We start from the raw sequence: 25,889 nt of genomic DNA, 5'->3' as shown, positions 1-25,889 counted from the left end.
ACAGAATGTCAAATATATTTCAGACATTTACATATTCGATTTTGGCAGGTTTTATTTTTATGTGGTAGTATGCATTTTACATACATGTGCTATCCATTACATGTATTCGTTTAAAATATATTTAACAGTATGCATGATTATTTATGGTCAATATATTTATATATGAATAATACATATTTTATATATGAGTAATGCATAGTTCATAATATCTTGTGATATATGTGCAAGAAATGTAAGTTAATAATTATTAAAGGCACACAACACAAAACAAGTAAGAATGGGAAAAGCATTTCCCCTTTGTGAGCTCATAAAGTCACTGAAAGGTTGCTGTGCACTTATCATCTGTATTTGAAAATAGGCTCTTTTAAACAAGTTGACAGTAATCCTGAGGATAATGTGACAGAGTCACTGAAAATAAAATCCACACAAGATGAAGAATTAGGGGTTAATGTGTGGTCGTGACAAAATGAGGTTGTGCTACCTGATTTGGTTGGGCTCCACTGTTAGCAAAGGTTCCGTATGCCCCAGTGGCAGGTTAGGTGAATTACAGGTTAGGATAACCAAATTGGCAGGTTATGGATAATTAACATAGTAGGTTGGGTGAATTAGCGTGCCAGATTAGGTGAATTTACATGGCAGGTTAGGAGAATTAGGTTAAGGTTAGGAAAAGGGTTAGGGTAGGTAAGGCTTAACTACAATGCACCCCGGATAAATCAGGTAGCCCGACCTAATCAGGTCGTGTTCATGAACATCAAATTCATACTTACAATGCAGATTCCTTAAACCTCCAATGTAAATTTTCAGACTCACAAGTTGACAGTTGCCCTGTGGATAATGCAGAGACAGAGTCAGTGAAACTATTCCGCACAAGATGGATTACTGTTCTTGCCTGACGACTCAAACGGAATTCTTCCACTGCTCTATCGTTTGCATACTTCAGTCAGAAGCTGATATATTTTAAGTCGTTTGTGGTTACGTCAAAATGAGGGGTTTTGTACAAAACAAAGTCATCAGCGATTGGATCATCTCTAACCAATCAAAGTATCAAAGCCAATGACAAATTTTCTAAACATTGCTGTGTTCTTGCTCTAATCCAACCGATCAGTTTCTGGGCCCAATCGGATGGTCTAGAATGAATTTCCAATCCAGAAATCATCAAGGATGTTCTCAGATCCAGACTCATTGCGGAAAAGAAACTAACGTCTGTGGGCATGGTGTAACGTTTGGCCGGAGCAAGGAGTTTGGGTAGCCAGGCAATTAATGTTCAGAAACGAGCTAGCTAAATTATACAAAAGACTAACTTACATTGGCTGGGGTCTGTCCATAGGCAGTTGAGGTTCCAACACATTCCTTGGTAAGCAACATTTAACATTAACTAGCTAGATTTGGCAATTCAATTACAGTTGAAGTCGGAAGTTTACATACAACTTAGCCAAATACGTTTAAACTCAGTTTTTCACAATTCCTGACATTTAATCCTAGTAAAAATTCCCTGTCTTAGGTCAGTTAGGATCACCACTTTATTTTAAGAATGTGAAATGACAGAATAATAGTAGAGAGAATGATTTATTTCAGCTTTTATTTCTTTCATCACATTCCCTGTGGTTCAGAAGTTAACATACACTCAATTAGTATTTGGTAGCATTGCCTTTAAATTGTTTAACTTGGGTCAAACGTTTTGGGTAGCCTTCCACAAGCTTCCCACAATAAGTTGGGTGAATTTTGGCCCATTCCTCCTGACGAGCGTGGTGTAACTGAGTCAGGTTTGTAGGCCATCTCTTCTCACGCATGATTTTTCAGTTCTACCACACAAATTTCATTAGGATGAGGTCAGGCTTGTGATGGCTTCCAATACCTGACTTTGTTGTCTTAACCATCTGCCACAACTTTGGAAGTATGCTTGGGTCATTGTCCATTTGGAAGATCCATTTGCGACCAAACTTTAACTTCCTGACTGATGTCTTGAGATGTTGCTTTAATATATCCACTAATTTTCCTCCCTCATGTTGCCATCTATTTTGTGAAGTGCACCAGTCCCTCCTGCAGCAAAGCACCCCCACAACATTGTGCCACCCCCGTGCTTCACAATTGGGATGGTTTCTTCGCTTGCAAGCCACCCACTTTTTCCTCCAAACATAACAATGGTCATTATGGCCAAACAGTTCTATTTTTGTTTCATCAGACCAGAGGACATTTCTCCAAAAAGTACGTTTTTTGTCCCCATGTGCAGTTGCAAACCGTAGTCTGGCTTTTTTATGGCGGTTTTGGAGCAGTGGCTTCTCCTTGCTGTGCGCCTATCAGTTATGTTGATATAGGACTAATTTTACTGTGGATTACAGTGGGGAGAAAAGTATTTGATACACTGACAATTTTGCAGGTTTTCCTACTTACAAAGCATGTAGAGGTCTGTAATTTTTTCATAGGTACACTTCAACTGTGAGAGAAGGAATCTAAAACAAAAATCCAGAAAATCACATTGTATGATTTTTAATTAATTAATTTGCATTTTATTGCATGACATTAAGTATTTGATACATCAAAAAGCAGAACTGAATATTTGGTACAGGAAAACCTAGTTTGCAATTACAGAGATCATACGTTTCCTGTAGTTCTTGACCAGGTTTGGCACACACTGCAGCAGGGATTTTGGCCCACTCCTCCATACAGACTTCTCCAGATCCTTCAGGTTTCGGGCTGTCGCTGGGCAATACGGACTTTCGGCTCCCTCCAAAGATTTTCATTGGGTTCAGGTCTGGAGGGACTGGCTAGGCCACTCCAGGACCTTGAGATGCTTCTTACGGAGCCACTCCTTAGTTGCCCTGGCTGTGTGTTTCGGGTCGTTGTCATGCTGGAAGACCCAGCCACGACCCCATCTTCAATGCTCTTACTGAGGGAAGGAGGTTGTTGGTCAAGATCTCGCGATACATGGCCCATCCATCCTCCTTCAATACGGTGCAGTCGTCCTGTCCCCTTTGCAGAAAAGCATCCCCAAAGAATGATGTTTCCACCTCCATGCTTCACGGTTGGGATGGATGTTCTTGGGGTTGTACTCATCCTTCTATTCCTCAAAACACGGCGAGTGGAGTTTAGAGCAAAAAGCTCTATTTTTGTCTCATCAGACCACATGACCTTCTCCCTCCTCCTCTGGATCATCCAGATGGTCATTGGCAAACTTCAGACGGGCCTGGACATGCGCTGGCTTGAGCAGGGGACCTTGCGTGCGCTGCAGGATTTTATCCATGACGGCGTAGTGTTTACTAATGGTTTTCTTTGAGACTGTGTCCCAGCTCTCTTCAGGTCATTGACCAGGTCCTGCCGTGTAGTTCTGGGCTGATCCCTCACATTCCTCATGATCATTTGATGCCCCACGAGTGTGAGATCTTGCATGGAGCCCAGACCGAGGGTGATTGACCGTCATCTTGAACTTCTTCCATTTTCTAATAATTGTGCCAACAGTTGTTGCCTTCTCACCAAGCCTGCTTGGCTATTGTCCTGTAGCCCATCCCAGCCTTGTACAGGTCTAGCATTTATCCCTGATGTCCTTACACAGCTCTCTGGTCTTGCCATTGTGGAGAGGTTGGAGTCTGTTTGATTGAGTGTGTGGACAGGTGTCTTTTATACAGGTAACGAGTTCAAACAGGTGCAGTTAATACAGGTAATGAGTGGAGAACAGGAGGCTTCTTAAAGAAAAACTAACAGGTCTGTGAGAGCCGGAATTCTTACTGGTTGGTAGGTGATCAATACTTATGTCATGCAATAAAATGCAAATGAATTACTTAAAAATCATACACATGTGATTTTCTGGATTTTTGTTTTAGATTCCGTCTCTCACAGTTGAAGTGTACCTATGATAAAAATGACAGACCTCTACATGCTTTGTAAGTAGGAAAACTGCAAAATCGGCAAGTGTATCAAATACTTGTTCTCCCCACTGTAGATACTTTTGTACCTGTTTCCTCCAGCATCTTCACAAGGTCCTTTGCTGTTGTTCTGGGATTGATTTGCACTTTTCGCATCAAAGTACGTTCATCTCTAGGAGACAGAACGCGTCTCCTTCCTGAGCGGTATGACGGCTGCGTGGTCCCATGGTGTTTATACTTGCGTACTATTGTTTGTACAGATGAACATGGTACCTTGAGGCTTTTGGAAATTGCTCCCAAGGATGAACCAGACTTGTGGAGGTCTTGGGTGATTTCTTTTGATTTTCCCATGATGTCAAGCAAAGAGGCACTGAGTTTGAAGGTAGGCCTTGAAATACATCGACAGGTACACCTTCAATTGACTCAAATTATGTCAATTAGCCTATCAGAAGCTTCTAAAGCCATGACATAATTTCTGCAATTTTCCAAGCTGTTAAAAGGCACAGTCAACTTAGTGTATGTAAACTTCTGACCCACTGGAATTGTGATACAGTGAAATAATCTGTCTGTGAGCAATTGTTGGAAAAATTACTTGTGTTATGCACAAAATAGATGTCCTAACCGACTTGCCAAAACTATAGTTTGTTGACAAGAAATTTGTGGAGTGGTTGAAAAACAAGTTTTAATGACTCCAACCTAAGTGTATGTAAACTTCCGGCTTCAACTGTATATCTAACACATACATGACATATTAAGTCAGAGCTTTAATTTCCAAAATAATTCTCACCTTGGTCAGTCACTCTGCATATTGTGGTGGCAAGCTAAAGGAGCTAGCTAGCTAACTAGCTGTGTTAGCTAGCTCGGTGAAAACTCTTGCTTGTAGGCAGTTGAGGAAAATATCTTCCTCCTCTGTCACCCGTCAGGGGAAAAACATATTTAAAATAAATGTTATGATTATATAATGAAATAAAATGCCGTTATCCATGAGAAAGATTTTGGGCGCTGACAGCTGTTCTTCTCCTTCATCTGAAGAAAATTTTAAATTGCTGCTCTGTCAGTTGGAGGTGGAGTTAGGGAACATTTAAAATTGTGATTAACAGCACTGGATAAATATATTATGGGTTTATGTGTCTCTTTTCTAAATACATTTAGCTAACTTACTTTGTTTAATAAGTAGCAGGTAGCCTCAATAGCTACCACAGTTTTGGACAAAATTATCCTATTTACACTTTGTAGTAAATTTTGACACTAGAATAAATGTATCATATCGATCCGAAAATTAGTTTTTCAAGGGCAGTTTCCTTATTTATATTTTTGTATGTTATTTATTATTATTATTATTTATTTATTTGACCCCTTTTTCGGGATATCCAATTGGTAGTTAGTCTTGTCCCATCGCTCCCATATGGACTCAGGAGAGGCGAAGGTCGAGAGCCATGCGTCCTCCAAAACGCAACCCAGCCAAGCCGCACTGCTTCTTGACACACTGCTCACTTAACCCGGAAGCCAGCCGCACTAATGTGTCAGAGGAAACACCATACAACTGGTGACCGTGTCAGCGTGCATGCGCCTGGCCCGCCAGGAGTCGCTAGAGCGCGATGGGACAAGGACATCCCTCCCCTAACCCGGACTACACTGGGCCAATTGTGCGCCACCTCATGGGTCTCCCGGTCACGACACAGCCCAGGATCAAACCCGGGTCTGTAATGACGCCTCAAACACTGCGATGCAGTGCCTTAGACCGCTGCACCGCTCGAGAGGCGGTAGTTGACCTATTAAAGGAAAAATATTGAAAATATTTTTTTATACAGTCCCAAAATGTTTTGCATGTCAGCAGTCAAGTTTTCAAGATATAGGATTTTCAAGGAGCAAAGTGTCACTTGCCACATCATCATGATGATGTACTTTGCATCATATGATGGGCCAATTGTGTGCCACCTCACTTGACTGCTGACATGCAAAACATTTTGGGAATATATTAAGTGGATTCATGAAAAAAAAAAAATATATATATAGTTTTTTGAGTGGATTTTTCTTTTAAGACCATAATACATGTTTACCTTTTCAAGTCTGTAAGAATACATGACAAACAACACAAATCAATTACATCCTACTAGTAGATTTAGGATATTGCAGGATATATGAGCCTCTCCTTCTTTCTCTCTTTCTCTCTTCCCTTGCTCCCTCTCTGGGCATTACGTGTGTGTGTGTGTGTGTGTGGAGGGGCGGGGGGCCGTATTGTGTTTTATGTAAGTGGGACCTGGAAGTAACCAGCATGGTTTATCTCTCGCCTTTGGCGTTGTGTGTGTATGTGTGTGTGTGTGTGTCGGCCTTGCTTTGGGTGGTATGATTGACCCCTACACTGCCCTGCACACTCACTTGAGGTGGGAGGTTGTTTATGTTAGTCATAGAGGACACAGGATGTGTGTCACTTGTGTTACTGTAACAGTATAACTTTAAACCGTCCCCTCGCGCGAACCAGGGACCCTCTGCACACATCAACAACGGTCGCCCACGAAGCATCGTTACCCATCGCTCCACAAAGGCCGCGGCCCTTGCAGAGCAAGGGGAAACCCTACTTCAAGTCTCAGAGCAAGCGACGTAACCGATTGAAACGCTATTAGCGCGTACCCGCTAACTAGCTAGCCATTTCACATCCGTTACATTAATATATTACCATGTTAAATCAGTTTGTAAAGACCAGGGAATTGAGCCCTTCAGATTGAATGATAATATAGAGACTGAGAGTTTTCTCAATTATGCCTCCGGCTGATAATGGCGTTTAATGCATTATGAGACTTTACACTCGTACTGGAAAATATTTTATCTCTCACAGAAAAGGACGAGAAGGGTTTTGAAGTGTTAAATCTGCTGTGATGTAGTAATTAGACAACATGAACGTGTTATCCTCCTTGTTTCTAAGTGATTTCCCCAACGTGGCTGACTCCTATAATGACTAATGTTATCATCATCAAGTCGTAAACGAAAACAATAACAAAAGGCTCCTTCCTGTTCAGAACTACATCTCACCTTTCTCTACGATACGAGGGATGAGGATGTTGTGTTTACCAGTAGAGAGGAATTGCCAATAAAACAAAGGGTATAAATACACTTGCAACAGTGGAAAGTCATGGTACTTTCTAGAAATATACCAAAGACTCTTCACCTTGTCAGTAGTTTCCATGCACTCCTGGAGGGGTATGTGTTGGAAGTGTTTTGTGTGTTTGTGTGCGCTTGCGTGTGTTGTGTGTGTCTCCGCGTGTTGGAAGAGAGGGGTGCTGTTACTGAGCGGGAATGCCTGGTAGGATGTGTAGGCCTCGGTAACCAAGGCAACCATCTGCTGCTACGCTCGCAATGCTCTTCGGCAGCCCACACAATGTCACCACTGTGACATCCACCCTGCAGTTTTGAGAGGGAGAGGGGGAAAACAAGAGAGATACATAAAACCCTTCCTGTGTTCTATTTAGATGCAGGGGGACCTGGGCTCCCAGAGGAGTTTCAGTGTGTTGGACCGCCTCCTCCACACACACCCTATCTGGCTGCAGCTGTCAATCAACGCTGACTCCGCCCTCTACATCTTGCTCAGAGAACCTGTCGGGGTGAGGAGAGCCAATCAGATCATTCCATCAATTAATGAACTAACCCTCACTCTCAGGTGAACCGCATCTGTTCAATTTAGTATAGCTTTCCAATGGAGTAGTATACAAGATACTCAGGAACTTACTGTAACGTTCACAAAGCACCCTCATAAAATCCAACTTCAGCCATGACTTACTGTTACTTACTTACTATTGACAGCACTTATCGAACATTTACAACAGTACTTGTTTAACGGTACGTCATTATTTGTAGTAAAAAGGGAGGAAGGGAAGCGCTGCTAATGTACACAATAGTAGGTCTTTGGAAACAGAAGGTTCTCATTGGTAAAAAGCGTAAATTGGTCATCAAAAAGAAAGGAGGTCCAAGGCACTCTTCATATAATTAATTAAAATGCCTTTATTTGTATGGCATGTTCAATGGGAACAAAATGTAACGCCATGCAGCCGAAACGCCTTGTGAGTTTTCAAATCTTTGTTTCCATTGAACATGCCATACAAATAAAGGCATTTTGATTAGGTACATACTTATTGTTCTCTTTGCCAATGTTTATGGATGGCCCCTGTAGACGTTCCTGGTGCGTAAATGCAGCTCCAGCCAGAGGAAGATGTTGTGTGTCCGAGTGACACCTGACAGGGCAGCGTCCTCCATCAAGGAGTGTCTCATATGTGAGGAGGACTCAAGTGAGTACCATGTGTACATCAAAGTCAACACACACACTAAACTCCGGTCCTGAAGTACTTCCAACAGCACACGTTTTGATTTTAGCCCAGGACAAACGCACCTGATTCAACTCAAGGGCTTGATGATTAGTTGAATCAGGTGTGCTTGTCCGGGGCTACAGTAAACATGTGTACTGTTGAGGGTACTCGAGGACTGGAGTTAAGAAACACTCCTCCTAAACTAACAATGAAACACATGAACAATGAAGAATGTTGCCAAATGTTACAACGCTGTGATTCGTTTTAAACTCTCTGTCCTATCACCAGCCTTCGCCCTGGAGAGCTCCGCCCTCAGCTTCCCAGACCTCTGCCGATTGGTGGCCTTCTACTGCATCAGCAGGTGATTAGCACTACCTTTACACCTGTGTACCTGTCAATAACACTGCCACTGCTTTGGTCTGTTTTGTCGACTGACTAAAAATACTCTGTAATGACACTCCCATTACAAAACAGGGCACCCACATGCTGTTCCAGCCCACTATGTCTTGGGAACCACCATATCATTTGATCCTAAATAACTATGTGTGTGTGTTGTCTCCAGAGATGTGCTGCCTTTCCCTTTGGAGCTCCCAGAAGCCATTGCTCAGGCCTCTTCCCACAGAAAGCTGGAGGCCATCTCTCATATGGGATTAGGTAGGGATTCATTCGACGGATCTGTGGATGAAAGTGTCTAGGGCTTGTTTTCTGGACTAGGTCTAAATGTCCACCACAGTAGGATATGGTCTTCAAAGCACTTCAATATCTATCTCTTTATGGCGTTAATCACTGACATATCCTCTGAACACTAAACTATGGAAACGTTCAGTACCAGAATCTGACCCAGACTGCATTGTCTTTCTACTTCTTGTTTTCCCCACATCCCAACAGAGTTCTGGTGTCCCCTGTCAGACACCCAGAATGGACCAGGGTGGCAGGCTCCACCCACCATCATTAAGGCCCCACCCAGCACCACCAAGGCTCCACCCATCAGTGCCACCCAGGTCAAGGCAGGTCTGTCCCAGGACCTGTGTTACTTGCTGTCCTGCGGCAGACAGGAGTCTCTCTGCTTCATCAACCCACTCTTCCTACAGGTGGAGGTAATTCCTAACCATAACTATTGGGGGGGGGGGGGGAATTATTTCTGACCCTGAATCAGTTTACTTGCCTTCCTCCAGCTTGAAGTTCAAACTCATAGACAACAAAATGGCTGTAAGTGGCAAGTCAGCCAGCCCATTGTTTAGGATGGTGTCATCTTGCAGAGTCTACCTTTAACCACAGATCTAGGATCAGTTTACCCCTACCACCAATCCTAACCATAACCATTAGGAGAGTGAACAAAGATATGATCCTGAATCAGTGGTTATGTCTAACTTTGATCCCCCCCCCCCAGCAGCAGCAGCAACAGCAGCCAACCCAGGTGGCGTCACACAAACGCCACCGCTTCAAACGCAGTATGAGGGTCCGTGTCTCCACCGAGAACTCCATGACTCTGTCTGGTGGTGGGGGGGCTGGGTCGTTCCCTTCCTCAGTCCCAGAAGACCCCCAGGACCAGGAGAGGCTCCAGCCCACCCCCCTCCAGCCCAGTCCCAACCCACACAGGAAGATCCATCCTGGGGCTGGCGTCCTGAGGAGGACCCCTGCACTGTCCCCGACGTCGGCAGAGGATGAGGATCTCGTGCCAATAAATGTACCGCCACCGGTAAAGGTAACTTGATGAGATATATCTCTCTCTGTCTCTTCTCTTTCCATATTCCTCTGTCTTCCTTTATCTCTTTTCTTTCGTCTCACTCTCTTTTTCTCCTTTATTGACACAAACTTACATTCACACACTCATCACACTGACAAATTGATGCATCGAATGACGATATGACCTTGACGCCATCTCTCCCCAGGCTCCAACAGAACCTCCGGTGGTGGAGGTAGAGGAGGACCTTCCTGCTCCAGAGGAGCCCAGCATCGAGGTGGCGTGCCTGGCCTTGGAGGGCCGCCCGGCCCCCTCTCTGGCCGAACTGGACAGCAGCAGCTCATTCAGCAGCCTGGAGGAAGAGGAACCAGAACCAGAGGACCAGTTCTTTAAACAACCAAATCACAACCCCCAGCACCGCCCGCCCATGGTGCGCTCACGGGGGGGCCACGGAGGCCTGCACAGGATGAGTGCGGCGTTTGTGTGTTTCTTCGCTCCAGAGAAGAGGCTCGCCAGGCTGGTGGAGGAGCTGTCCAGGGATCGGAGGTTGGCAGAGCCATATATAAACATATAGAGGGACTTTGGCCAACTTTTACATTGTCTGGATGCCATATTAGCGCCTTTGAGCATTCAAATTGTCTATTTATTTACATAAATTTACGTCGCATTGTAAACATTTCAGAAAATTCAGTGATATTGGTCGATAGAACTGCTGTGGAATTGTGTACCCTTGTGTAAATGCATCATAACGTTTTTGGTGTAAACTCTCTCTCTCTCTGGAGGTCTGCGTTTGGTTCCCTGGTCCAGGAGTTCATCCAGAGACAGAGAGAGGAGCTGAGAGAGGTCCTGGCGCAGGCTGCATCATCGTCTTTCTCATCGACGACCTCCGTGGGGGTGCTCCGGGGGCTGCGGCGCTTCCTGTCCCAGGCCAATTGCTTCCTGCTGGACAGCGGAGAGCTGTCACCCCCCCTAGAGACCCTGGTGCCTGACAATGAGAAAGGTACCTTTTTCAACTTCAGCTGTCTTAAGTTCCAACCACTACTTTGGTCATCATGAGATTGAGAGCGGTACAGAGGTGTCACATAATAGATGACAAGAACACAAATGTTATTAGATGTAAGCAGATTGTCAATCAGATACTGTCCATTGGATTTACAGGATACATAATAATGCACAGTAAACCCACCATTACACAGAGGAGACGGTGGCAGAGAGATAATTCTGTCTATGGAAACAACAGACTAGCTTTCGATGAGACGTGGAGTAGACTGTCCGCAGAGGACTTTAGTGAAAAGGCATTATCACCACAATGCTAGTGCGTAGGGGTAGCTCTTCATCCAGTGGAGTTCATATTGTCACTAGGATTTTAAAAGCTTTGCTAGCCACGCCAGAGAAACCCATCTACATTGAGCCAGCCAAAAAGTATGTTGCTGGATAGGAGATATAGGGCATACGTTCATTGAGATTTCAGGGGGGGGGGACTATGGTTGGTGTATGTGTGTGATACACTGTTGCCTGGTTGAGCAGTGAGTGTTGAGGCTTTTGGAGAGAGTGGAGCAGACTCTGCTGATTTTAGTCCACCGTTGCTACGATTTGCGCAGACACACACACACACACATTGCGTCGGTGGAGGCATTTGCATTTTTTTCCCTCACTCATCGTTTATCATAAAAAGATATCGCAGTCCCACGCGCACTTGAAGAGCAGCACGATTCTCAGTGGCTCGGGAGGGAGCGAGAGGGCGAGGAACAGAAAGGTAGAAAGAGAGAAAGGGAGGGAGACAGAGGAATAGAGGAAGAGATCGAGGGAAGACGGGGACTGGGTATTGATGTAGAGCTGAGGTTAGCTTTATGTGTGTTGGACAATGTCAGCCTAGTCAGGCAAGCCTGTATACCGCCACTTCCCCCAGTCCCTCAGTAATGAAGAACCATTTCCTCTGTAAAGTGGTTGGTGTGTGTAGGGGTATGTGTATATATAACTGGTACTTTGAGATGTTTGAGATAAGAGTTTGTGCTCAGAAATAAAGTGTAACTTTATACAATGTGTTTCCTCAATCTTTAACTGCTAGTGTGTGTGTGTGCGTCTATGTGCACTTGCGTTTGTTTGTGTTTGCTCATGCATGCGTCTGTGTGTGCGTGCCTACCGACGTATGTGTGTGTTTTCCCCCATGCAGACTTAGCCCTGGAGAAGGCCATGTTTGGCTGTGTGCTGAAGCCTCTGAGGGTGCTGCTTGGCCAGGCCCTCCTCTCCCTCCACAGACAGGACGGCTCCACCCAGCGCCTGGCCTGCAGTCTCCTGGACTGCCAAGAGGGGGCGATGGAGCACCTTGGGGTGCTTGTGGGCGTGCCCGACACCCGTGGCGTGGAGAGGGTGAGGCAGAAGCTGGCTCTCATGCAGCGCACCCACTCGCCCATAGACAAGATGCTGCTGCTTCTGCAGATGTGCAAGGCGGTCCAGAAAGCCATGGGGGCCCTCCACGACGGTGGTGAGTGGGCCTTCACTTTGCTTGATTTAATATAAAGTAGCTAAAGCCAGTCATTATCTATTATAAATATAAACATTTTAATAACACAATTGATGTGACTGTTATAAACTAGGAGCTGTTATCCACTGTCATAATCAATCAATCAATTAACTGTTAAAGCTGTCTTGCCATCCTCTTCATGCTCCCAGGACAGGAAGTGAGCTCGGCGGACTTCCTGCCGGCGCTGTCCTATGTGATAGTGATGTGTAACACACCTCAGATCCTACTGGAGGTGGAGTACATGATGGAGCTGCTGGAGCCCTCCTGGCTCACTGGGGAGGGTACGCACTACACCCCTACTACACCCTTTATAGCCTACACCCTGTCCACCTTCAATCCACCTATACCTCTAACTACACCCCTGGGGGAGATGGTACAGACTACACACTTACTCCACCCTTTTATACACTACACCCCACAATACACACCTGGTTACACTTTATTTTAACGCTTCATTATAAACCATTCATAAGGCATTAACAAAAAGATTGCACACCATTTAGGTTTAAGGTTAGGTAAGGGTTAAGGTTAAATAGCACTCACTTTAGATTAGGGACTGTAAAAATGCTTTACTTTGATTAGTAAATGGTTTATAAATGTGAGAGTAATAATTCATATGTGTTTTTTACAGACCATTAAAATAAAGTGTTGCCACACACATTACTTCTACCCCAAAGGAGAGGGTACCACTATGAACTACACCCACTATGAACTAAACCCACTACAACCCTTTCCCTCATACACCCCTCCACCTTTAAAATAACATGGGGGATAATGAAGACATATGTGGGTGAATGGATATTTAGATGGCATTCAAAGTCACTGTATTGACATTTCGCTGTGCTCTGTGCCCCCACCCCATCTCCTAGGTGGGTACTACCTGACCAGCGTCTATGCCAGCCTGTGTCTGATCCAGAGCCCGGAGGCGGAGGGGGACCAAGTCCCCCCAGGAGGTCTGACTCGTGAGGCACAGGATGGGCTGAGGGAGTGGGGCCGCAGACGCAGCCTGGAAGCCAAGAGCCACCAGGAGAGACAACAGAACCAGGTAAGACACTATTTCAATCAATCAATGTTATTTTACAAATCCCTTTTCACATATGCAGTTGTCACAAAGCAATTTACAGTTATATTTCAAATACGATATCTCACAATGTGATTGGCTCAGTGGATCACATCTCTTGAATGTCTGCTCGCTAGTCATTCTCGCCCACTACCCTCAGCACGACAAGATCCCTGTCTTCCTACTGAACTGTTCTCAGGCAAATCGCGAGGTTAACGCTGCCGAACATAGGACGATCAGCTTCCGTCGATAGTGCTGAGTACTGACTGTAAGGAAAGTTTTGCTTCGGGTAGAATACATTTTCTACTCCTCAGTCTCCGGTGGTAGCTAACGTTACACAACTAGCTACGCCGCAAGACATTAGCTAACCTGGCTAGCTAGCTGGAAAGCTAGCTAACCACACTAACAAAGGGCTAGCTCACTCCACAAGGCTTAAGCTAACCTGGTTAGCTCGCTGGAAAGCAAGCTAACCACACCAGCATCACTACCTGCAACACGGTAATATTGCTAGCTCCCTTCTCTCATCTAGTTTAACCTTGGTTTACATGTTTGTGTTAACTAGACCGACTGGTTAGCCTCGCGGCTCTACGGTCGTGGGAGAATACCTACCCGAAGTCGAACTGCCACCACGTGGTTCCCTCTGGCTAGCACTGTGCTAGCTACAGCGTGCCTTTGCTATGAGGTAGCTGCTAGCTAGCTAACACATTATTGCCTCTAGGCTTGGGCGGTATACCGTATATACCGTATACAGGGGTATTTGGAAAAAGCCACAAGATAGTTTTTCAAAGCCTTCTAAATTATTTCTTTAAATTTTTTAAATATGTGAATATTTGCAGCTAATTTTAAGTTAATACTGGTAGTCAACTTTTGCAATACATTAGGAGGTAATGCAGATTGCGTTCTTCATTTCATCTGTCACATTATTTTACATTATGAAGCTTACCATAGTTCCCCAGAACAAATCAAATTGTATTTGTCACATGCGCCGAATACACCTTACAGTGAAATGCTTACTTACAAGCCCTTAACCAACAATGCAGTTAAGAAAAACGCAAAAAAAAATTATAATTAAAGAGCAGCAGTAAAATAACAATAGTGCGGCTATATACAGGTGGTACCGGTACATAATCAATGTGCGGGGGCACCGGTTAGTCAAGGTAATTGAGGTAATATGTACATGTAGGTATAGTTATTAAAGTGACTATTCATAGATAATAACAGAGAGTAGCAGCAGTGTAAAAGAGGGGGAGGGGCAATGCAAATAGTCTGGGTAGCCATTTGATTAGATGTTCAGGAGTCTAATGGCTTGGGGGTAGAAGCTGTTTAGAAGCCTAGGGTGACTAGGGTGGCTGGGATCTTTGACAATTTTTAGGGCCTTCCTCTGACACCGCCTGGTATAGAGGTCCTGGATGGCAGGAAGCTTGGCCCCTGTGATGTACTGGGCCGTACGCACTACACTCTGTAGTACCTTGCAGTCGGAGGCCAAGCAGTTACAATACTAGGCAGTGATGCAACCCGTCAGGATGCTCTCGATGGTGCAGCTGTAGAACCTTTTGAGGATCTGAGGACCCACACCAAATCTTTTCAGTCTCCTGAGAGGGAATAGGTTTTGTCGTGCCCTCTTCACGATTGTCTTGGTGTGCTTGGACCATGTTAGTTTGTTGGTGATTTGGAAGTCAAGGAACTTGAAGCTTTCAACTTGCTCCACTACAGCCCCGTCGATGAGAATGGTGGCATGCTCGGTCCTCCTTTTCCTGTAGTCCACAATCATCTCCTTAGTCTTGATCGTGTTGAGGGAGAGGTTGTTGTCCTTGCACCACATGGTCACGTCTCTGACCTCCCCCTTCAGGCTGTCTCATCGTTGTCGGTGATCAGGCCTACCACTGTTGTGTCATCGGCAAACTTAATGATGGTGTTGGAGACGTGCCTGGCCGTGCAGTCATGAGTGAACGGAGTACAGGGGGGGACTGAGCACGCACCCCTGAGGGGTCCCTGTGTTGAGGATCAGCTTGGAGAATATGTTGTTAACCAACCCTTACCACCTGGGGGCGGCCCGTCAGGAAGTCCAGGATCCAGTTGCAGAGGGAGGTGTTTAGTCCCAGGGTCCTTGGCTTAGTGATGAGCTTTGAGGGCATTATGGTGTTAAACGCTGAGCTGTAGTCATTGAATAGCATTCTCACATAGGTGTTGCTTTTGTTCAGGTGTGAAAGGGCAGTATGGAGTGCAATAGAGATTGCATCATCTGTGGATCTGTTGGGGCAGTGTGCAAATTGCAGTGGGTCTAGGGTTTCAGCCTTTCAAAGCATTTCATGGCTAGAGATGTGAGTGCTACGGGTCGGTAGTCGTTTAGGCAGGTTGCCTTAGTGTTCTTGGGCACAGAGACTATGGTGGTCTGCTTGAAACATGTTGATATTACAGACTCAGACAGGGAGAGGTTGAAAATGTCAGTGAAGACACTTGCCAGTTGGTCAGGGCATGCTCGGAGTACATGACCTGGTAATCCGTCTGGCCCTGCGGCCTTGTGAATGTTGACCTGTCTAAAGGTCTTACTCACATCGGCTGCGGAGAGCGTGATCACACAGTCGTTCGGAACAGCTTGTGCTCTCATGCATGTTTCAGTGTTACATGCCTCGAAGCGAACATAGAAGTAATTTGTCTGGTAGGGTCGTGCCACTGGGCAGCTCTCGGATGTGCTTCCCTTTGTAGTCTGTTATAGTTTGCAAGACCTGCCACGTCTGACGAGTCTCGGAGCCGGTGTAGTACGATTCAATCTTAGTCCTGTATTGAGACTCTTTGCCTGTTTGATGGTTCGTCGGAGGGCATAGAGGGATTTCTTATAAGCTTCCGGATTACTACCCTTTAGCTCAGTGGGGATGTTGCCTGTAATCCATAACTTCTGGTTGGGGTATGTACGTACAGTCACTGTGAGGATGACGTCATCGATGCACTTATTGATGAAGCCAGTGACTGATGTGGTGTACTCCTCAATGCCATCGGAAGAATCCCGGGAAATATATTCCAGTCTATGCTAGCAAAACTGTCCTGTAGCTTAGCATCTGCTTCATCTGACCACTTTTTTATTGATCTAGTTACTGGTGCTTCCTGCTTTAATATTTGCTTGTAAGCAGGAATCCGGAGGATAAAATGATGGTCAGAGTTGCCAAATGGAGGGCAGGGGAGAGCTTTGTATGCGTCTCTGTGTGTGGAGTAAAGGTGGTCTAGAGTTTTTCCACCTCTTGTTGTCAGGACCCGGTACGAACTCGGGTCTCCGGTGTGAGAAACAGTCACTTAGCAAACTGAGCCACTGAAGATAGACTGGCAGTGGCCCCTATGAGTTGGCAGAAGGCCTTCCAAAACCTTGAGGCGAACTGGGGACCTCTGTCGGAAACCATATCTTGAGGAATGCCGAAGACTCGGAACACATGGTTAATTACCAACTCAGCCGTTTCCTTGGCAGAAGGTAACTTAGTCAAGGGGACGAACCTGGCCGCCTTAGAAAACCTGTCAATGATGACTAGGATAGTAGTATTACCATGGGACGGAGGAAGGCCAGTAATAAAGTCCAACGAGATATGGGACCAGGGTCGGTGGGGAATAGATAAAGGGTGAAGGAGTCCTTGAAGGCGGAGGTGAGAAGATTTGCCCTGGCAGCACACGGGACATGCCTTGACGAAAGTGGAAACGTCTTCTTTTATGGTGGGCCACCAGAACTTTCGCTGGATGAACTCCAAGGTACGACCTACGCCCGGGTGATAGGTGAGGCGAGAGGAGTGCCCCCACAGAGGGACCTGGGTCCTCGCTGCCTTGGGGACAAACAACCGATTGGCAGGACCTCCTTTTGGACCCGGTTTGATAGCTTGAGCTCGTCTCACGGTATCCTCAACTTGCCACGAGATCAGGGCCACAATCTTAGCGGCAGGAAGGACAGGCATGTCAGTATCTTCTCGAATGGTAGGAGCGTAGACTCGGGACAAGGCGTCCGGTTTGAGATTCTTCGACCCGGGCCGAAAGGTGAGGATAAACTGGAATCGATTGAAGAAAAGAGACCATCGAGCTTGTCTGGAGTTCAACCGCTTCGCCTGCTGGATATACTCCAGATTTTTGTGGTCCGTAAGCACTTGAAACGGTTGAGAAGCCCCTTCGAGCCAGTGTCTCCATTCCTTCAATGCCATCTTAACCGCTAGGAGTTCACGATCCCCCACATCGTAGTTCCTCTCGGTCGGGGTAAGCCTGTGTGAGAAGAAGGCGCAAGGGTGGAGCTTCTTGTCTTCACCCCTCTGAGACAGGACAGCTCCAACACCAACCTCTGATGCGTCTACCTCTACCACAAAAGGTTCATCCGCCGTCGGTAGTGTCAGGATGGGAGCAGAGAGGATGCGCTGCTTGAGTCCTTGGAAGGCCTTCTCAGCTTCTTTTCCCCGCAGAAACCTTGCGTTGCCACCCTTGGTTAAAGCTGAGAGAGGGGCTGCCACCAAGCTGAAGTTCTTGATGAACTTGCGGTAAAAGTTDGTGAAGCCCAGGAAACGCTGAACTTCCTTAACGGACTTGGGGGTGGGCCAATCCGCTACCGCCCCTACCTTCTTGGGGTCCATCTGGACTCGACCGGGTTCCACAACAAATCCCAGGAATTGTACTCGGGAGGAATGGAATTCACATTTTTCCAGCTTAACGTACAAATGGCTGTCTAGGAGGCGTTTGAGTACTTGTCTGACATGCTTTGTGTGTTCTTGAAGGGAGCTCGAAAAGATAAGGATGTCATCCAAGTAAACGAACACGAAGATGTTAAGCATATCCCTAAGCACATCGTTTATGAGCGCTTGGAACACAGCCGGGGCGTTGTTCCACTCGTCACCGTGTCTGACCCGCACAAGATGGTATGCGTTCCGCAGGTCAAGCTTAGTGAAGACAGCTGCTTCCTGGAGCAGCTCAAATCCTGTGGCCATAAGGGGTAGCGGGTAGCGGTTACGGATGGTTATGGCATTGAGTCCCCGGTAGTCGATGCAAGGACGTAATCCACCGTCTTTTTTGGCCACAAAGAAAAACCCTGCTCCCGCGGGCGAGGTGGACGGACGAATGAGGCCTGCTGCCAGAGCGTCCTTGATGTAGGTATCCATAGCAGCTCGTTCGGGAGGAGATAGGGAAAAGATCCGACCCCTGGGGGGAGCAGGTGCCCGGGGCAATCGTAAGGTCTATGGGGTGGTAGCATGGTGGCCCTCTGTTTGCTAAATACCGGTTTGAGGTCATGGTAACACTCGGGAACTCGGGACAGGTCGATGGATTCTAGAGACTCGGGAGGAGAACTCGGGGAACTCGGAAGATACAAGTGGCTTGGCACGTAGGACCCCACTGCTTGACAGTGCCCACAGACCAGTCGATGTGAGGGTTATGTCTGTGAAGCCAGGGGTAGCCAAGGACGAGAGGGAACTCGGAACAGGGGATCAGATGAAAGTTCATCACTTCCTGGTGTTGGGAAACTGAAAGTCGCAAGGGGGTAGTGACGCGAGTGACAAGTCCAGATCCCAGAGGGCTTCCATCCAACGTAGTAACCCTCATGGGGTCCCTTAGAGGTTCAGAGGGGACGCCATTCTCCTTCGCCCAGATACCATCCATGAAGTTTCCTGCGGCTCCAGAGTCTACCAAGGCTTGAAGGGGAAGCTCGTGGTTGTCCCAGGAAAGGGTGAATGGAATGAGCAGACGGGAGTTGGACGGATGGGAGGAGGTTATGTTTCCCGTTACAGTCCCCCCAGGCCTGCACGGGACAGTGCGTTTCCCTGGAGCCCGGGACACGTGGAGCGGAAATGGCCCGGTTTTCCGCAATATAGACAGCATCGCTCCCTCATCTGGCGGTCTCTCTCAGCCTGGGAGATGCGTCCAATCTGCATGGGTTCCGGTGGAGCCAGCGAGGATAAAGGTGGGGACTCGGAGCTGGGACCGATAGGAGCTAGGGCGAGAGGTCTACGGTTGAGTTCTCTCTCTCTCAGACGCTGGTCTATGCGCGAGGCCAACTTGATCAGGGACTCGAGGTTGTCCGGTGGTTCCCGAGTGGCCAGTTCATCTTGGATGGTGCCGGAAAGACCCTTCAGAAAGCACACTGTGAGCGCCTCGTCGTTCCAGCCACTCGYTGCTGCCACCGTGCGGAACTGGATGGCATAGTCCGTCACGCTGCGCCGACCTTGGCGGAGAGTCAGGAGCTGTTTGGCTGAGTCAGGGCCGCTGGTAGGACCTTGAAACACTCGTTTGAATTCCTCAGCAAAGGCAGAGTAGCTGGCACAGCAGGGACTTTGAGCATCCCACACAGCAGTAGCCCAGGCCAGGGCTTTTTCCGACAGCAGGGTGATGATATATGCGATCTTGGACCGGTCGGTGGGAAACGACGAGGGTTGCAGCTCGAACGAGAGAGAACATTGGGTGAAAAACCCCTTACAAGCACTCGGATCACCTGAGAACCGTTGGGGAGGCGGAAGACGAGGTTCAGCCAGGGGGTTAACTRCCACGGGCACTTGAATCTGAGGTACTGGGGCGGTTGCCGGGGGAAGTCGATCAGATATCTGCTTTATGGAAGTCAGCATCTCCGACAGAAGTTGAGAATGTCTAGCCATTAAGGCCTCTTGCTGAACCAGAGCGGCTTCGTGGCGTTGGACAGCCCCCTCGTGGTGGGACAGCGTGGCAAAAAGGTCCTGGGAACTGGCTGCCTCTGGGTTCATTTGGCTCTCTGTTTCTGTCAGGACCCGGTACGAACTCGGGTCTCCGGTGTGAGAAACAGTCACTTAGCAAACTGAGCCACTAATAGTCGGCAGAACCCAGAAGATGAGGCAGACACAGCAGTACTTGAGACAGTGTTTTAATAAAGTAAAAAGGAAAGTTCTTCAGGCAAAAATATAAATCCACAACGTCAAAAGTAATTCCAAGAGAAAAAGGTAATCCTCCAAGTCAAAAGGTAAATCCACAAAGTGGTAGGTACAGCAGGAAAAAGCCTCAAAAGATAATCAAAAATAAATAAACGAGAACAAAAACAGAGTACCACAAGAGAGTCCAACTGGAGCAACAAATGTTCACAGCATCGCTAGGGCTGGGTGCTAACATTCAAACACAGAGCAAAGAACTGAGGAAAACTAAGGGTTTAAATACATTCAAGGGAAACGAGGCACAGGTGCAAGTAATAACTGGAAACAAGGGAAAACAAAAGGGTCAAAAAAGCACAATGGGGGCATCTAGTGGCCAAAACCGGAACAATCCTGGCCAAATCCTGACACTTGTTGCACATTTAACATGCAGGTAGAAATTAGGTAAAACGGATTTAAGTTCCCCTGCATTAAAGTCCAGTTGAGCCAGTCACTTGTTTGTTTGTAAACAGCACAACAGGAGAAAGAGGGAGCCGATGACATAGTGTTCTATATCTAGAGCGTTCTATAGAATTCACTACTAAATGTTTGCCATCAGATATTTTATAATATCTTTCTGCCAGAAGTCACAGATCTCTGGATGAGTTATCTGTACAGTTGCCATTTTTTTCCCTGTGCTTCCTATTAGCGTTTTTTCTCCTCCGTTCTTCTCACATCTGCTCCGTGTACACAAGCTGCTCTTCTTTCAGAAAAGCATGCATCACAACTTTGTTAATTTCCACAATTTCTCTCATTCACTTTCACTTGTAAGTGTCCACACTCACTGAAAATCACATTTGGTAGCTACTAAGCTATGCTTGCATAACTTTATGAGTTGGATTTACTTGTCGTTGCAATTAGTTTATGTTCGTTATCGCTTGTTGGCATTTAGTTATTTCGCTATTAGTTTGTGCTAATTTTGTTTGCATTCTGATAATAGAGAACCAATGGGCTTTTCTTGTGTTTTTAGCGCCCCCTTGTGTGATATGCCGGTAATACCTTAAATCCCAGGATGAGAGAGAGACTGCATGACATAAGCTAGCTTCTACTAGCTAGCTTATGCCTATCAAAAGCCCAGGGCTTACATGTTTTTACAAAAGGTGTCTTGTCATCAGCTATCCCTGTTCTATACAATGGCTACTGCTGCCCCATCCCAAGGCTAGCTGGGCCAAGCACTCAAACCCCCACGTTCTTGCGCTTGCGGCTCCATGATTGCAGAAAATGATTTTCACCTTCTATGTATCAATTTCCTCGGAAGGGAACATGCTCAGGAAGCATTCGACAACCCCAAGTCCTGTTATCATTGTAAATTGCTGACTAGAGCGGGTATCAGGAGGCTAAAATGCTCCGCTATCTCTACCCCCTCCCTCACCTCGCAGCCACCAACCGAGGTTGAGGCTCAACCCCCAACAACCGAGGTAAGCTGGGGCGAGCCCCTCACTGTCTGACGATATGGTGTCGTGAAAGCGAGCTAGGATGACAACGGGGATACATCTTGTGGGTGTACTCAACTTTAAGACTGAGATTGAGGTTGAAGACACTGTTGTTGTTCCCCTCTCAAGTCCATAGGTCTCCCTGCCCCCAGGACGGAAGAGCCGCAAATCTCCCTCGCTTGGAGTTTAGGCTCCTCAGCAGTTGCAAGTGAGCCACGGCCAGACCTGGCATCGAGTGGCCGGCTCCCTTAGGGGGCCAGGACCCCAGAAGGGACCTGTACGATGGGAAAAGACTTCCATCCTGCATGGCCCCTGTTAAGCAACTGCTTCCTGCGGTCCCAGTTTGCCTCAGGGAGGCTAGGAGCTTATGGGACGAGTCCCTTAACAGCAAGATCCTGGCTAGGGACTCCCCTAGCATGCACAATATGGAGGAATCCGGGTTTTGCAACACTCCCATGGTGGAGCCGTCACTGGCTGATTACCTCCACCCCACATGGCGTGCTACTGACACTATACTAGTACTTCCCTCTTTGTAAAGACGGAGCACTTTTCTGCCTGTATTTTCCATAAGACGTACAAAACCTCAGCCCTATCAATCAGAGCACTCAACGTGACCTCTTTATTGATGGCCTACCAGGCAAAGTTATTGGAGGAGGTGGGGAAGCAACTGGATTTGGATCCTGGGGATGAGATCTGTATGATTACAGATTTCAACCTACGCACCTCCCGTACGCCATCCAAGGCTGTGGATGGCATACAGGGAGAAAGTGGCACTTTGATTAAGCTTGTCCAGCTTAACAGACAAAGATAAAGTGGACCTCCTGTGACACCAAGACATTTTTCGATGCACAGAAGTGGTGTGAATAATAGACTCTCCCATCGGGCGAGTCAGCATGTCCGCTCTCCCTCTGGTCACCCAGACCTGGATTCAAATAGCATTCATTTTCCTTCAAATACTTTAGCCGTGCTGGATTGTGATGCCTGGTGCAATGGAACCAATGGAATAGTCCCAAAAGAACAAACCCCACCCATCTAGCACTCCAGACAGGCGCACCCTCCTCGTGCTTGTTATTCCCCAAATTCTGACCATCATTCACCAGTTAACATAGTACAGTGGATAACTGATTAGTGACGTGTAGTATATTCACTCCCTTCAAATAGCTGCTAGTTCTAACACACACACACACACACACCATTCTCCTAGTATTTGAAGCGTCCACAAATGATGACCACCATTCACCATATGAAATGGTACAAATACTGTGGTTAGCTATTCAGTCACGTGGGCTGCTCACTCTATTCAAATAGCTATAACACACACGCACACCCGCCAACAGATTTGCAGTACTGGCACTGAGGGAGATCAGTGAGCTAGCTAAGTGCTATGAAGAAGTGGGCGGTCAGATAACATGAAATTTACTGAGCAGCAGAAACCCACTGAAGAGAGCAAACACAATATGCACACGGACAGCGAGGAGCTCAGTGACTCTGTAAGTTGCTGCTTTTTAATGTTGTTTAATGACATGGTTATAATAGTGGGTAATGGGAAACTTGTTGCTGGGGCTGTATCGTGTGTGTGTGTGTGTGTGTGTGTGTGTGTGTGTGTGTGTGTGTGTGTGTGTTATATGGCGCTGGTACTGTAGGTGGTTCTCCAATTATGTAATACATTTGAACAGTACTGAACATTCAGACAGTGTTATGTGTATTATGGTACGCTGTATTCACATTTAGTGGAGATGTATATTATTGTACTTTCATGTATACTAGTTATGTGCAAGTGTATGGATTATTTTTGTCAAGATGAAGGGACTGTATGACTTAATGGAGCTGGTTAAATGTATGTTTACAGTGGGTGTGTTTTAACGTAAAGATATAAAAGTAGAGAATTTGTTAGAATATGAAGACTATACATGTCTATGAATACTGTTGAATAAACAGTGAAGACTGTATGCACTGTAGGCTATTTGAGAGTGGTTGGTATAGATTTATTTTGAGGAATGAGAATTTATGGTATATAGCCTACAGTATGTAAAGCTGTGTTAATGAACAGTAGCCTATTGAGCCTGTGTGTATGATGTACTGTGTTCAGTATTGAATTAGTTAGCTTGGTTCAAATGAATGGGAAATGATCTGTTATTTTGAACCTCTCTGAGCTTTGTGTGGTCTCGGAGGGCTCTGTTATAAAGGCTGCTTATGTGAGTTAATAAGATGATACATTTTGTAACTTATTTTGTGTGTGTGCATGTTTTTGTGTGTGTGTGGGGGGGGGGGGGGGGTTGGTTTGTTTGTGTGTGTCTGCTTATACGTGTGTGTGTTTATGCCTGTGTGTGTTTCTCTGTGTGTGTGTGTGTGTGTGTGTGTGTGTGTGTGTGCAGAGGTGCGTTCGGGTACTGTTCCAGGACGGCGGGCGCAGTGCTGTGCGGACGCTGCAGTGGAGAGCCGGCGAGAGCAGCGAGGCCCTGGCCCAGCTCTGTGCCTCCACCTTCGCCGTCTCCGAGCCCCAGGACTACACCCTCTACTGGAGGTCCGGGGGGGAGATGAGGACCCTTCCCACCCAGGCACAGCCTAAGGATCTGGCCAGCCACAGCGAGGGAGGCCCCTCTCTCTCCTACCTCCGCACGGACCACGACTTCAGCAAGATGCGGCGGCTGACCAGGGGGGGAGCTGTGGACCTGGAGGAGTCTATGTGTGAGGAGTGATTGAGGGAAGGAGAGAGGAAGAGAGGGAAGGGTAATTCTCGGATCTCAGCGTTTTTCGATTGGTTGATTGATTAAAAAAGATGTGTTGTGTCTTGGACGTGTTGTCATAACTACAGCCCACACTAAAGACTAAGGGGCAAGTCTCAAATGGCACCCTATTCCATAGTGGAGGTTTAAAGGTAGTGCACTGCACTACATGTTGGTTGAAAGTAGTGCACTATATGGGGAATATGGTGCCAAATGTAGTGCACTATATGGAGAATAGGGTGTCACTTGATACAGCCTTAGATAAAGGGGAGGTTGGTAGTCTATTATTCACATCACTTCTGTGCATCAGTCTGCTGCTCCCTGGTTGGAACCATAGAATTAGAATGAATTCTATGTCTATGTTCGGAACCCTGTTATTGAGGGTTGGGGTGGGGGGCTAAACCACTAGCTACCAGTATGTCCTTTGTACAAGCAACATAAATATTTTTTACAAGACCAAACCTCAATACCAAAGTTAAGAAAGTAAAGTCATACACATAGGAATGTGTGAAGCTTAAAGGATAATCTTTACTTTAACGTAAGATGGACGTGGTTCTTTTGACTTATTTACAGTGTTACGGATATAGGAGTAAATAAGAGCCAATACAAGCAAACGCCATGAAGCCATTTTGTGATTCTGGGTCTGAGGTACTGTTGATGTTGACGCTGCCATCTCTCGTCACATATTGTCGACAGTTGACAGGGTGGGGGAAAATATTCTAAACTTTACAAATAGACAACATGTATGAGGACTTTTGTTAAATGGCACAATATCTCCTTGTTTTACCAACTGAATTTCACTTTACGATAAGAAAGGGACATATATCAGAATAATACCTTTTTTTATGTTTTACTTTCAATTATTGTTTCTATGGAACTGCTATAACATTCCATGAAAAAAGGAGCTTCTCAGAGAAAAGACAATCTGTGACAACGGCCAATAAAAATGGGACCACGCTATACCTCATGGTGATTGGTTGAATGTAAAGTCACCATGGTGACTCCTCCTGCTGCAGGTCATCTTTGTCAACTGACTGTTCAACTCAATGTTATTATTTTCAAAAAAACACTTATGATAATGTATTATTACAATAATTGTTTAAAATGTGGAATAGTTATATTTAATATGAATCACAAGTTTGTTTATGAAAGTGAAATATTTTACTTAGTGAAAGTTTTCATTGGACGACGGTTAATTTAAAGACGAACAATGGCACATTCTCTGAAGACTATTGCATGCTGATTTAATTTTATGTAAAGAACCTGCAGGTTTCGTATGTGATGCATGTGTTGATTGTGTTGAAAAATGCAACATTATGGCATTCACTACTTCTTTTAATGTATAACACATTGCTGTATTATGTCCAGAATTACAAAATCGCAATAAAATTGCAATATCTGTTCATAGTGCTGTTACATGATG

The 25,889-nt window shown here is 46.1% G+C and overlaps 1 protein-coding gene across 2 annotated transcripts in view; it reads left to right on the top strand.

Annotated features, from left to right (window-relative positions):
* Positions 1-25,869, top strand: part of LOC111952947 (ras and Rab interactor 2-like) — a 47,718-nt gene extending 21,849 nt beyond the window's left edge. The window contains exons 2-13 of one of the 2 annotated variants that reach the window (XM_023971997.2): positions 7,328-7,459; positions 8,026-8,140; positions 8,447-8,519; positions 8,721-8,812; positions 9,047-9,255; positions 9,552-9,863; positions 10,051-10,388; positions 10,625-10,842; positions 12,016-12,327; positions 12,516-12,647; positions 13,236-13,411; positions 24,116-25,869. In XM_023971997.2, the coding sequence (XP_023827765.1) occupies positions 7,328-7,459; positions 8,026-8,140; positions 8,447-8,519; positions 8,721-8,812; positions 9,047-9,255; positions 9,552-9,863; positions 10,051-10,388; positions 10,625-10,842; positions 12,016-12,327; positions 12,516-12,647; positions 13,236-13,411; positions 24,116-24,439 (2,433 nt within the window). In that variant the 3' untranslated portion in view covers positions 24,440-25,869. Of the gene's footprint in view, positions 1-7,327; positions 7,460-8,025; positions 8,141-8,446; positions 8,520-8,720; positions 8,813-9,046; positions 9,256-9,548; positions 9,864-10,050; positions 10,389-10,624; positions 10,843-12,015; positions 12,328-12,515; positions 12,648-13,235; positions 13,412-24,115 lie in introns of both variants that reach the window. The other variant, XM_023971988.2, reaches the window with a different exon arrangement.
* Positions 25,870-25,889: the final 20 nt, after the last annotated feature.

The sequence above is a fragment of the Salvelinus sp. IW2-2015 genome, linkage group LG3, assembly GCF_002910315.2.
Source record: "Salvelinus sp. IW2-2015 linkage group LG3, ASM291031v2, whole genome shotgun sequence".
Classification (NCBI taxonomy): Eukaryota; Metazoa; Chordata; class Actinopteri; order Salmoniformes; family Salmonidae; genus Salvelinus; species Salvelinus sp. IW2-2015.
The sequence above is the reverse complement of the archived record's forward strand: the minus strand, read 5'-3'. Positions and strand labels throughout refer to the sequence as shown.